The 14,979-nt window shown below is 40.6% G+C and overlaps 1 protein-coding gene and 1 pseudogene across 1 annotated transcript in view; one reads left to right on the top strand and one right to left on the bottom strand.

Annotated features, from left to right (window-relative positions):
• Positions 1–1,002: 1,002 nt before the first annotated feature.
• On the bottom strand, positions 1,003–14,524 carry LOC117987288 (maltase A3-like; annotated as a pseudogene).
• loaf (lost and found) overlaps positions 2,345–14,979 on the top strand; it is a 113,651-nt gene continuing 101,016 nt past the window's right edge. The window contains exon 1 of the mRNA XM_069500981.1: positions 2,345–2,476. Within this exon, the coding sequence (XP_069357082.1) occupies positions 2,398–2,476 (79 nt within the window). The 5' untranslated portion in view covers positions 2,345–2,397. The remainder of the gene's footprint in view (positions 2,477–14,979) is intronic.

Here is a 14,979-nt window from a genome sequence, read left to right on the forward strand (position 1 = left end):
TGGTTTGGAGTGGAGCGGGGTGGGCGACGCGCGGGGGGGTGGGCACTCGTGACAGTTAGCAAGGGAACCTTATTGTCGTCAACTCGAGGAGTCGGTGTCGGTCGCCAGGGCCTGGTGAAGCGTGGTTCGAGACTGATACCGTCTTTAGAGGGTTGAGCTCTCTTATCTAGGTCGTAGAGTTATCGTTTTTTGTATTATTTTGTTCATTTTTAGTGTATTTTCGGGTAGATTTTTTTCAACTATTGTTATTTTTACTTGAAATTTGAAACGTAGGTTCTTTCTAGGGGGTAAGTATCAGATAAGAAAGGATCTTACTAAATCCCCCCCCCCCCCCAAGGGGGTAAAATGGGGGTTGAAAGGTTGTATGAAAGTCCTATGTTTTTGAAGTTAGAGACATGAAAATCGACATTTCGGTTATTAGCTTTAAATAATAAAAATCTGTATAGGTCAATTTAGGAAATTCCCCCCTTAAGGGCGGTAAAATAGGGGGAAAACTTTTTATAGAAAAGTTCTAACTATTGTTATTTTTACTTGAAATTTGAAACGTAGGTTATTCTAGGGGGTAGGTATCAGATAAGAAAGGATCTAACTAAATTCTCCCCTCTAAGGGGGTGAAATGGGGGTTGAGAAGTTATATGAAAATCCTATGTTTTTGAAGTTAGAGATATAAAAATTGGCATTTAGGTATTCTGGGTTTCGTGTCTTAAGGTAAGACTGAGTGAGTAGGTACGTGAGGCCTTTTGCAGCGGGAAAATTTGAGACCTCATGAGAAACCAGAAATTTTACGCGGACGAAGTCGCGGGCAACTGCTAGTATGTGATAAGTATATTGACTCATGCCGCTATCTAATCCATTCTGAGTAAGAATATAGGACAGGATGTAACCAGAACGCTAGCAATAACGAAAACAGGCGATAGTACTGATGATTACTGATATGATCATCATCACCATCATTATCAACCGATAGAATAGACGTCCACACTGCTGGGCATAAAAAAAAAATCAAAATCAAATATTTTATTCAAAGAATACGGAGTTTTATACGGAGTACACTTTTTGAATGTCATTACAAAAGTAAAATCACAAAAATAAAATAAAAATAGTATAAATCAGTTTACAATAATAAAATAAAAATAGAATAAATCAGTTTACAAATTTAAGGTACCTACTTAAGTAATTATTGTAAAAAATAGTAATTAAATTATCAAATAGTAAGTCATAAATTTCAGTTACAATTCAACGTCAGAATTAACAAAAAATAACAATAAATAATAAAACACTTAATGTTAATATGTAACATTACTTCAATGTATTAGGTCTCCTGTAGGGACTTCCACACGCCATGATCTTGCGCCGCCTTAATCCAGCGGCTCCCTGCGACTCGTCTGATGTCGTCCGTCCACCTAGTGGGGGTCTTCCAACACTGCGTCTTCCGGTGCGAGGTCGTCCAACCACCATGGGACCCCAACGCCTATCGGTTTTACGAACTATGCGCCCTGCCCCTTGCCACTTAAGCTTCGCAACCCGTTGAGCTATGTCGCGTCGGTATCATGTAACTGACATAGCTCAACGGTAACTTGCAAAGTAAAAAGTCGGCTAAAGGGTTGGGCCGTGAAAAGCTAGCAGACGGACAGAGAGACATGACCTTTCGCATTTATAATAAGGTGAGATCTATACAGCGCACTTTGACTTTTCTTAGACTTAAGTTTGAGTTAAATCGAGACAGATTAATTATTATGTGAGAGATATAAATCTGTCTCGTCAAAGCAATCTATAGAGTGGTAGATTTCACCCTTAGTCTCTTCCGTTTACGGAATTTATCAAAAGAGATTGCCCATTTTCTTAGGAGCTTTGGGCCCCCCCTAATATAATTGTTATGTCACCATGGTTTTAATTTTATTTTGTAGACAAATAATTAACTCTTTATATTCTGCAAACGATTTCTATTTATTCACCCTAGTTATAAAGAAATCTTATTTTTTATATTGCTGATATTGAGGTTATAATATTTAATTAATACTTCTTCAAAATAAATGCATGTTTACGATTCTAACTGTAATTGTGGATATTTTCAATAATAGAGTGAAAAAAAGTCGTTATAAAACATAATCGTAAAAAAATAATACATTTAAAAAAAATTAATTTAAGTTTTGACACGACCGACGCCACAAAAGAGGGCCTGTTCACGGGCGATCTCCTTTTTGCGATTTGTAATTTTTGTGAATTTTTTGAAAGGGCAAATCACGTATTTATTTAATCTACAATTGGTAGCTAGCAACCCCCGAGGATCGCGAGCAGTGCGCATGTGCACTGTCGCCACGGCGCGCGGCGGCGTGTGGTCGATAGCTGGGGGCCAGTCCGCGCCGCGCCGGGCCCCCGCGAGCCCGTGCCGCGGCCATGAGGGCGCGAGCCGTGCTCACTGCGCTCACCGCCTGCCTAGCCGCCTCCATCGCACATGCGGAGAAGAGCAAGTTCTGTACGTACCCCTTTCCATACTCTAGAGTCTTCAAACCACGAAAATCGGACATTCTTTCGTCTCAATCGTTCACTCTTGACAGTTGCCTACTTTAAACTCTTTAAACCACGAAATTCGGACATTCTTTCTTCTCCACCGTTCACTCTTGACAGAGTGGTCGTGGCTATGAATTCTCCACTGCTGCTCATGCGATCTTCCTCCAGCGATTCTGTTGTTGGCATTATGTGCAAATCGGATATAAATCGACGAAAAACTACGCGAAAATCCAACATGGAGTTAACCGTGGAAACCGCAGAGTTTTCCCACTGAAATGTGTCAATAGAGGGCGTGGAAATGCCGGTGTATACCCTTTTCTTATATAAAGTAACAAATAACTGTGAGAAACTATGGTTATTCCACTCCAAATCCATCTTAGACTTAGGTACAAAATGTACCGCGAACTAGGACATGTCTAAGATATCTGTCAATGGAAAACCACCGGTAGAGGGCGCACACACTTGAGCGTACTACTACAACTAGTTAGACTACTATTTAGTTAAGTATAAACTACAAAAATCTTAAGAAATGAAACAGGTGCTTGAAAACCACCGGTAGAGGGCGTATACACTTGATTAGTTAGACTTAAACTACAAAAAAAACCGTAAGAAATGAAACAGGTGGTGTTCATTACGGAGTTGTGGCCATAAAAAGCGCGTGTTCTACAGCAAAAGTGTGTTTAGAAGAACCAACTACTAGAGGTCGCAAATAAATTGATAAATTAGGACATTAGACCGTAAATGGATGTCAAGTTTATAGATTTGAAAACTCACGAGCTCGAGATGTAAAGGATTGAAAAAAAAAACTCGTTTATATAATTTTTTTTTATTCGATATTCGATTAGGTAGGTAAGTAAAAGTTTTTTTTTGCTACTTCTTTACTCAGATACAAGTTAGCCGTTGACTGCAATCTCACTTGGTGGTAAGTGATGATGCAGTGGAAGGGGTATGGCAGTTTTTATGGTTTTGGTTTGTACGCGGCATCGTGCCGGAACGCTAAATCGCTTGGCGGTACGGTTTTGCCGGTAGGGTGGTAGCTAGCAACGGCCGAAGCCTCCCACCCGACCAGACCAGAAATTTAGAAATTATAAAATTCCAATCCCCTGCCAGGAATCGAACTCTGGACCTCCCACTAATAAGACACAGCGCTTACCACTGCGCCATATAGTCGCATAAGTTACCTCTTAAATAAAGTCATACTCGAAATATGGTAACTATAGAATGAAGATATTAAACTAAGTACAACAATAGAGAACTTAATATTATCATGACGTAAATTAAAGTATAACTCCTTTGCCTTACAGAGAACATAATTTCACTTAAGTAGGCACCTATGTAAATGATATGGGGTTCATAAGACTCGGATGAAAATAGGTCATACAGAAAATACAAAGGGGATGAAATGCACGACGCGATGTGGGGAGAAGTCCGGGCCATAGTAGAAAGCTACTTTATTCCTGACTCACATAGGCTATATTTTATTTTCAAAAAATTATAGATTTTTATAATTTATATGTTAGTGTCAAATACTCAATGGTTCGCACTATTGAGTATTTGACTACATAACTGCAGGATAGTGAACGTAGTGTAGAAGTTCTACAGGTTGCCAAAGTACTTGTTAATCTTCTGCCACCCTTCTGTCAGTTTGTTAGTTATTTTGTCCACTGGTCCTGGTCCGCCACAATGTCTGGAAGGCCCAGCTAAAAGGGCGGATTCCCCAGCTGCTAACTTCAGGGCTTTGTCCAAATTCACATGCGATCCAGAAGATAAACTGGATCCTCCAGAACTGGCGGCTACTGTCATCTCTTGGGGAAGACCTGGGATCTTTGATAGATAGACTTCTGATTGTCCTGAGCCCAAGTTTGTGACCACCAGTAGAGTTCCCGCTCCCCCCCATCTCAAAACTGCTAAAGCGTCGCCAAAACGATTTATCTGGAATAATGTATGAATTACTTCATCATCATGATCTACCCATCGCCGGCTCACTACAGAGCACGGGTCTCCTCTCAGAGTGAGAAGGGTTTTGGCCATAGTCTACCACGCTGGCCATGTGCGGATTGGTAGAATTCACACACCTTAGAGAACATTATGGAGAACTCTCAGGCATGCAGGTTTCCTAACGATCTTTTCCTTCACCGTTAAAGCAAGTAATATTTAATTATTTAAAACGCACATAACTCCGAAAAGTAAGAGGTGCGTGCCCGGGATCGAACCCCCGACCTCCGATTAGAAGGCGGATGTCCTAACCACTAGGTAACCACTTGAATTACTTAATGAAATGTAAATTTATTATTATTATGAAAATTATAATTGGCCAAAACCTCTCTCATTCTGAGTGGAGATCCGTTCTCAGTAGTGGGCTGGCGATGAGTTGATGATAATGTAGATAATTGACCAAAAATATGTTTCACAAGCGGTATAAACCTTTTATTATAGTTTGCTTATATAGGTATACTCTAGTGTTTGCATCCAAATTATGGTCATTATGGAATCCAAATATTGAATATTAGATTGGCATACAAATCAAATAAGGCCGCATTATGGCATCAACTGCAGGTACACAATACGATCATTTAGAATCAGAACAGATTGAAATGTCGGTTTCATCGACCTTTGTTACAGTTGACTATAAATAAATCATCCATACAATCTATCATCCATGTATTATTCAGATAGTAGGTTGCTGGTAGTAGGTGAGTTCCAACGGGATTTTAAAAAAACCTAATTCTACTCGGATGATGTCGCGGGCATCAGCTAGTCGTTCATGTTTTGAAAGAATACCCTTTATTTCCTATATTACCTCCACATGTGGTCCCATAGCCGGTGACTTCCTCGTGGCCGCCGCAACCCTCATAACACCAACATGGCTCAAATCATTGGCATACTCTGTCTTCGCATTGGCATATCTGTAATTCGTGGCCAATGGCAGCCAAGGTTTCCCTGACGTGAAGCTGGCTGTAGGAGTGTCGTCCCAAGGGAACGGGGCAGCTGATGCGTGCACTTCTGTGGGCCAACATTTGGTACTATCTGCCCATTCCAAGATGGTGTCTGCTGCCCCCAACTCGTCTCCTTGTTGGATGAGAACTGCCCCGGGCAGTGTGAGAGCAAGGAGAAGTATTGCGTCCACCATTTCGTTGCCATAGCGTGTTGCTATTCGACTTTGGTTGGTTATACTGGTCTGGAAAACGATAGGTAATCAAAGTTAAGAAACGTTTGGCTCCTACTAAGATCTTAGGTTATTAGTTGTATTGACTGACAGCAGCGTACTAAGGAATTTTGGTGTCAATTTTAGTAGTAGATTTTTTAAATTCATGGAAAGTGATGATGTGGCCTAAGATGGGACGCGTTTACCTAGAAGATGCCTATTCACTCTTGTTTTAAAGATACCCGGGTTGTAATTGGTAGGAAACACATATCGTGGAAGGGTATTCCAAACTTTAGCCATACGTATGAGGAATGATGACGCAAAACGTTTAAGGACAGACGCCTCCAAACTAGTGCTTGTTATGTTTGTAACACCTTGTCAAGCAATTTGGAGCATTTAGGAAGCACATACGAGGACCTAGAACAAAACCATGTGTGAAATAGAGCCGTATATCAAAACTAATATCCCAAAGCAAGACCCCGCACGGCTTACGGCAGATTTATTTGGATAGCAGCATGTTCGGTATTTAGGGTACACTCTCGAGCCAAGTGGGGGGTCGTATCTTGCGGCGAGTGCTAAAGCTCCCAGGTTGAGCGCCAAACTTGGCGGCTATCTCTTGTCATGTGTATCTTTTGTACTGCTGCCGTAGATGGAGTAAAAAATCTAGACAAAGGAACGTTTGCTTTCTCATTCACACTAAAAAGAGAGCATAAATAAAGTTACTAATGTGATAAACAAAGACGCATCTAACCTATTTTTTGTCCCTTATCGTGTAACCGATTTTTTTCAAGGAATACAACTTTACTTGCAAAACAAACTTTGAGAATTCGTGGCATCATTGTATTTCTCATTAGTTATGTACTTGTTTTCACATAAAAAACGTTTAATACAAATGTTGTTGATCGGTTAATACAAATAGTGACTACTAAACAATGGTAACTGTCGTGTTATTCATCGTTACGTCGGGCTATCGCTATCTCAATCGTGGTTACACAGTACTTAAGTCTAGCTTTTTTATTCAGTCTACGACTGCGCGATTGCGGGAGAATGACAGCTACAATGTCACGATCGCAATCATCTCTGATTGGTTAACGCTCGCTCACTATTGGCTACAATGCATTGTTGCAACAAGAATCGCACAAATTCAGCCAATCAGAACAATTGAGATTGTAATCATGATTGATGCAGGTTTTAGACAATTGCCTGTCTGGTCTTGGCGCCAAGTGTATATGTATACCTTTTGCTTGTCGATATTATACAATGTTCGCGTTGTGATCTACGCAAACATTATAATATTTACTTTCCCCGTAGTATTTAGCTCCGATTTACAGCGTCATAGTTGAATTGCTACTTTATATCGCGTGATAAGACTCTTAAGTGTTTTCTATTATTTCAACAGATAATAGTCACGATTCTCTAGTCTCTCTCTAAATTTAGAGTATCTGCATCCTTTTCTTTTTACTAATGCTAAAAAAGGAACGGAACATGACTTTCACATTTAAAGACTCTAAATACCACAAATGCACAATACAAATTTAAACGGTAGGTTCGCGACTGCGCGCTAAAATCACGGGTTTTACCATTTAAAAATTAAATTTAGAAATGTCAAACTGCTTCTGTCCTTTTCATATTACAATAGTAAGAAGAGGGTGCGAATACTCTAAAATTAGGTTGTGCTTTGAATCGGTGCCAATATTTACCCATTGTAAAGTTAATCACACCCACTGACTAATAACGATCCGAGTCGTAGTGCATCCTTTTCACTTCTATACAATTGTGCAAGAGAGAGTGCGCTCTGTTAGCTCGACTCCCTGAACAAGTTATAGTGCCTCAGAGGTAACCGGCACCGAACTGGTGCCGGTTACCTCTGAGACCGTAACCTGAACCTTTCCCGTAGTATTTGACACCGATTTATAAAGCTACTTCAGGTATGTTCTAACGTTTATTTCGACAGCATAATATTGACAGTGGACTTACGGTCCAAGTAGGGGCCATATCTTGCGGTGGGTACAACAACGAGGCGTGCAAGTCTAGTGCCAAGTTGGGCGCCGCTCGCCTCCGTGTCGTGGCGAGACCATAACTTATCACGCTATTGGCTCCTGCACCTTCCCCGTAGTACTTAGCGCCGATTTCCGGTCCCAGCGAGGTCTCAACTAGTATTATCCTGAAAAGAAAGATAGATGTTTTAAGTAGTGCATTGGTTGGCTATATTTTACAGGCGCCGTTGTATATGTTTGACTAGCTGATGCCCGCGAAAAATCCCGTGGGAACTCTTTGATTTTCCGGTATAAAAAATAGCCTATGTTGTGCCACACAATATGACAGTTTGTTCCGGCGCTTCTTTTGCTTGTTCTCAGGTGGAAGAAGCGCCGGAATAACCAGCTCTTAGTTTTAAGTTGTGATGTGTGGCACCAATTGTATAAATAAACGTTTTTTCTTTCTTTCTTTCTTTCCCATGGTCTTTAATTACCTATACCCTATAAAAAGTATCCTATGTCACTCTCCAGGACTTTGACTATACCCATGCAAAAAATCACGTCAATCCGTGCACCGTTGTGACGTGATTGAAGGACAAACCAACAAACAAATACAGTTTCGCATCAGTACCCTTATTAGAAATGCGAAAGTGTGTTTGTTTGTTAGTTTATTGGTTTGTTGGTTTGTCCTTTAATCACGTCACATCGGCGCAACGGATTGACGTGATTTTTTGCATGGGTATAGTCAAAGACCTGGAGAGCGACATAGGCTACTTTTTATCCCGGAAAATCAAAGAGTTCCCACGGGATTTTGAAAAACCTAAATCAACGCGTAGGAAGTCGCGGGCATCAGCTAGTTTATAATAAGGGTACTGAAGGGTTATTTTTAAGTAGACAACAAAAAAAAACTATATATAGTATATACAATATACATACAGAAAAACTTATCACTAAAAAATTTATATTTACAAAAAATATACGCCGTCCAAATGGTCATTTATGGGCATTGTGCCCAAAACACTGGCGCTATTACCTCGCTGAACGGCAAGGCTCAACCGTTGAGCGAAATAAGGGTTACTGATTTTGAAAATACGAAACCAAACTTACGGTGCATCCATATTAGCATTTCGAGCACAGCCCATAGCTGCAGTGGTCAGTTTCCTCACCAGCTGCACCCCACAGTTATGGTCTAACACGAAGTCAGGGTGCAGGAGAACTCCTGCCAACCCTCGCTTCAACCAAGAGCATTGCACATCTGAGAACATGGCTACTACGGCGTCGGAGCACAGGTTTAACAGTACCTCTTTGTTGGTGGCAACACCGTGGTATGCAGCTCTTGCTTCGTGCCAAATCCACTGGTCTACTCCTTCTTCAGCCTTGAAAAATAATCTATCTATACTTCTATGCTACAATACTATAATATAACTAGCTTATGCTCGCGACTTCGTCCGCGTGGACTACACAAATTTCAAACCCCTATTTCACCCCCTTAGGGGTTGAATTTTCCAAAATCCTTTCTTAGCGGACGCCTACGTCATAATAGCTATCTGCATGCCAAATTTCAGCCCGATCCGTCCAGTAGTTTGAGCTGTGCGTTGATAGATCAGTCAGTCAGTCAGTCAGTCAGTCAGTCACCTTTTCCTTATATATATATATAGATAAATGCGAAAGTGTGTTTGTTTGTTTGTATGTTTGTAATAATAATAATAATTTTTTTATTTAAATAACTCAGTAGGTACAGTGCATCTCTGTGGAATCCTGACCCCTAAACTAGGAAATCCCGTGTCTTAGAGGCCAGTGCTTTCCCAAACATAGAATATGAATAGTTAATAATTTACAGTTAGGTATTACAAGTATTTAAAATAAATAAATAAATAAAACACAAGGTTCAAGCACACGAGTAGATATTATAGACCAGAGGGGAAGCTTCACACTAGCTCACGCACACCACGACGTGTCACGGACGCTCCGTTTGCGCCCAGTCCGTCCGTGGTTCGAAACGTAGCGTCCGTGACACGTCGTGGTGTGCGTGAGCTGCGCTAGAGTGAGTGAACCTACAGCCAGCCGCTAGTATGAAGCTTCCCCTCTGTACCCGTAGTACAAGATTTTACGTCTCACCAAACCAAACCAAAATCAAGAGTAAAAATACTTCCGCGTTACAGTAAACTGGATCATAAATGCCTTGTTTTAAAGCTCAAGTTTGTCTACACTTCTACAGCCAGCGCTCCAAGCGGAAACATTGCGAAATTAAAATCAGTGGCATTGAATATTTGATTTCAATTCAAGGCTGTTTAGGTCCATTTTACTGTAACGCGGAAGTATTTCGACTCTCGAATTTGGTTTCGTTTGTTGAGACGTAAAATCTTGTACTATGGGTACAGGTCTATATATCTACTCGTGTGGTTCAAGCGTGAACCAAACTATGGGACGTGTCCGAAGCTGTGGCAAAAATCGCGAAAGTGTGCTACAAATACCTACCTCGGGATTGTAAGTTTCAGATAACACGAGGGAAACACAGAACTTGAAAAGCTTGTAGGTATATCTACCAAACTCTAGCGAAAGCATTTCGTGCGAGTAATTGTAGTATCGATTATAATAATTGAAATCAATTTGTAAAAAATATTAGGTATGTTCTATTTATATCTCAGTGCTTTTACGTAAATTGTTTAAATCCCAAATTACAGACATGTTATTATGGTGAACATTATATCTTTGTGTTTTATATTTCGATTTTGGTAACAAATTTTAAATGTTTTTTTTACTAATTTTGCTAGGCTACACTCGCTTAGAATTGAAAACTTTTTTAAAATTAAAAACTAGTATATACCTACCCGAGACTTCGTCGGCGTGGACTAGGAATTTCAAACCCCTATTTTACCCACCCCTTTAGAAGTTGAATTTTCAAAAATCTAACCATATAAAAGGAAAAGGTGACTGACTGACTTACTGATCTATCAACGCACAGCTCAAACTACTGGACGGATCGGGCTGAAATTTGGCATGCAGATAGCTATTATGACGTAGGCATCCGCTAAGAAAGGCTTTTCGAAAATTCAATCCCTAAGGGGGTGAAACAGGGGTTTGAAAATTGTGTAGTCCACGCGGACGAAGTCGCAAGCAGAAGCTAGTCCGTTCTAAGTCATTAGCGTCATAATAGCTAAGTACATCATGCCCAGCCCGATCCGTCCAGTAGTTCGAGCAGTCAGTCAGTAAGTCACCTTTTCCTTTTATATATTTAAGACTATAATATGATGCCCATGACTTCTTCTGCGTGGATTTAGGTTTTTAAAAATGCCGTGGGAACTCTTTGATTTTCCGGGATAAAAAGTCTATGTCCTTTCCCAGGGTGCAAGCTATCTCTGTACCAAATTTCGTTAAAATTGATTGAACGGATAGGCCGTGAAAAGCGAGGCAGCAGACAGACAGACAAACACAATTTCGCATTTATAATATTACTAGCTGATGCCCGCGACTTCGCACGCGTGAATTTTGGTTTTTAAAAATCCCGAGGAAACTCTTTGATTTCCTGGGATAAAAAGTAGCCTATGTTACTCTTCGTCCTTTCAACTATCTCTATACCAAAAATCAAGTCCTATTAAGTATTTGCTCCTGAGAGATAATTTTCTGAATTTTCCCAGATTTGCACAAATATGAAGTAAATGAGCCGCAGGAGAAACAGCTGAAAACGGCAAGCGGCGCAAGTATGCCTGTCTTATAGATAGTTACATTTTTGTGCCGTTTTCCGTGGAGACCCTGGGGCCATGGAGTCTTAGTGCAAAAAATTTTTTACGAGACATTTCACCGCGATTAATAGCCTCATCTGGTGACAGAAGGGCTGGCTCATTTTTTGCGCAACGGATCAGCCTGGCTGTCCAGCGCGGAAATGCAGCCAGTATTCTTGGCACCATTCCACGCGGTCATGATTTATATAGTAATTAGATAAGGCTAGCTTTAAGTTTTATTGTAATAATAATAAAAAAAAAAAAACGAAATTATTCCAGTAAATGAGTATTTGTGACCAAATTTTTTATGGAAAAACATGTAAATGCATAAATGTTATAAGCCTTCGACGTTTGATTAGTCTACTATTTCCGAAAAACTAACTAAAATTTGAATTTTCGCGGCTGGATATATCAAACGTGTTTTAATAATGTGGTTCTTGCTCGAAGTCATATCCCTTACCGCCGGTGGGTCATCCTCCTTTCCATCTCTCCAAACAAGTTTATCTTCGTACCCAGCTCTACGTTCAACACTGAAATTGAACAGCTCGCAACCCGAGCTGATAGTCTGTAGAGGCAGCGTTAGAAGAAGCTTCAGCTCTGTGGGTAGAAAGATCTCATGATCATCATCATGATCAACCCATCGCCGGATCACTACAGTACCCGTAGTACAAGATTTTACGTCTCACCAAACCAAAACAAATTCGAGAGTCGAAATACTTCCGCGTTACAGTAAACTGGATCTTAAATGCCTTGTTTTAAAGCTCAAGTTTGTCTACACTTCTACAGCCAGCGCTCCAAGCGGAAATATTGCGAAATTAAAATCAGTGGCATTGAATATTTGACTTCAATTCAAGGCTGTTTAGGTCCATTTTACTGTAACGCGGAAATATTTCGACTCTCGAATTTGGTTTCGTTTGGTGAGACGTAAAATCTTGTACTACGAGTACAGAGCACGGGTCTCCTGTCAGAGAAGGGTTTGGCCATAGTCTACCACGCTGGCCATGTGCGGGTTGGTGGACTTCACACACCTTTGAGAACATTATGGAGAACTCTCAGGCATGCAGGTTTCCTCACGATATTTTCCTTCACCGATTAGAAGGCGGACGTCCTAACCACTGGGCTATCACTGCTTTCTTTTTAGAAAGATCTACTCTAATCTAAATCTTCCTCTTTATTCATATTATATCGTTTATGTTTAAAGCTTTAATAAATGAAAGAATCAACAGCTTTGACTTCCAGAAGTTTTTTAAGGTTCCGTAGCTCAAAAGGAAAAAAGGAACCCATAAAAAAATTAGGTACGAGCCACCTAGGAATAAAAGATACTTACCCAGCTTCTTAGCTTTCTCTACGAGCCTATTGAGCTGGTCGAGGGTTCCGTATCTCGCATCGACGTCAGTGAAGTCCACCGTGCCAGGAGCGGCACAGTCGGCACTTGGCGAATATCGGCGACAGGATCCCTGCATCAGCGCCCAACGCACGCACGTAACTTAGCTGTTTCATTGTTCCTGTTTGTGAATGAACATATTTTAGTCGATGTCAGTAAAGTCCTTTGGGGGGAGGATTTTCTCAAATCCGTTTCTTAGCTGACAGCTACGTCCTACAGTTAGCCTACCTTCCAAATTTCAAGTTTGTAGACTTTATAGTTTCTAACATTTCGTGATTAGTCAGTGAGTGAGTGAGTGAGTGGCAAAGAATTTTTCCTCCTATGTCGATGGTGAGTGGTATTTCGCTTTTATATATACACTAGCTTATGCTCGCGACTTCGCCCGCGTGGACAACATAATTTTCAAACACCCATTTAACCCACTTAGGGGTGAAATTTTGAAAAATCCTTTCTTAGTGGATATCTACTCTTTACAAAGAACACACCCTTCAAATTTCATGTCTCTAGGACCAGCGGTTTAGGCTGTGTGTTGATATATAAGTCAGTTAGTCAGTCAGTCAGGACTTTGAATTTTATACATACAGATATAGATTTTTGAAATACCTACCTACAACATATATACAGATAGACAGACGTAGGTACTAAACGAAACTATAAATAAAAATAAAAATGAACTTTATATAGGTATATTTATATAATATAATATTATAAGAGTGTTTGTTTTGTTTAACTACGGAACCCTAACAATGCTTTATAAGCTTATTTACGTGAAGCAAATCAATATTATGTAATTTGTAGCGCGATTGGATGGAGTCGCACTCACCACACGCCCGAACAATAAATCAACATCAACCTCTGAGCGTACAACGCGGCGCGCCGCGTGATTGTCGAATTTACCCCACTTTGCTCTGTTGCTCCACATTTACCCCTGTACTCCACATTTACCCCTAGTTTACACCCGATTGAAGGGTTGTTTTTATTCGCGTCACTTTTACAAGTGGTTTTGGCACTCTGCATGACAATATGGCATAAATTATTGCTGGTATTTTATTTTTGCCATTGAATAAATGAAAATCATAAATGTACTTACATGTTACGTTTTGTAATAGAGGTTATGGGTTCGATTTCCGGTAGGTTCATGTTAGAATTATTTTGAATAATGATTCCTTTGATTCATTTTCCGAGAGATAATGACACTCTCCCCCAAAAAAACTCGAGAGCTATAATCTTATGGATTTGTCTAAATGCACAGTTGCACTTTGACTTTGCTCTGATTTGCTTAAAACGAGACAGATTTATGCCAGCGATATAACGCTGTCTCGTTTTAACAATGTCTTAAGTCTGAGCAAAGTCCACCAGCAGCTGCTCCGCCAACAAGCTGTTAAACACCAGCAACCTCGACCAATCAATGGACGACCTTGGACTTGTGAGGCGATTCATTCACGTTCATTCTCTTTCTAATGCCAATCTGCTCTGCCCAGCGTGGCAGACTATGGCATAAACCCTTTTAATTTTGAGAGGAAACCTGTGCTCGGTAGTGAACTGGCGATGGGTTGATCATGATGATGATGATTCAATGGAACGATCTCAAAATAGTGAGGGACAAATCATAAGCATTATCCACTGGTATAATAAAAGTAGGACCTTGGATATCCCCCAGGCCGTCTCCATCAGAGTCCTTGAAGGAGTCCACGAGGATCCTGTAGTAGACCGCGTTGCTCCACCAGGGCAGCTGCTGCGTCAACGAACTGTTGAGCACCAGCAACACGACCGCGACCAACCACATGTTGCACCAGATTAGTGGTTACCTTTGATAGGACGACCTTAAACTAGTGAGGCGATTCGTTCATGTTAATTTTTTTCGATGATATAATATATGAACTTTGCCTTCTTAGTAGCTTATTCGACTGCGGATCTTGAGGTTGCGTGTTCGAGTCCTAAAAAGTAGTTTTTGTGTACTTTTCAGAGTATAAGTACCGCAAATTGCTATTGCGCTGGAACCATGTCTCGTTAATATCGAAATGACGTCCTTTTGACGTCAGCCGAAATTAAAATATACCATCAGCTCGAAACTTCAGTCTAGTGCTGACGTCACGGTATAACGGTGAAGAGACCATCGCCAGAGCGCATGTCTGAGAGTTCTCCATAATGCTCTCAAAGGCTGCCAATCCGCACTTAGCATAGCGTGGTTGATGGTCAACCCATTGTCATTCTGAGAGGAGACTGCGATGGGTAGATCAT

Source organism: Maniola hyperantus, chromosome 1, assembly GCF_902806685.2.
Source record: "Maniola hyperantus chromosome 1, iAphHyp1.2, whole genome shotgun sequence".
NCBI lineage: Eukaryota > Metazoa > Arthropoda > Insecta > Lepidoptera > Nymphalidae > Maniola > Maniola hyperantus.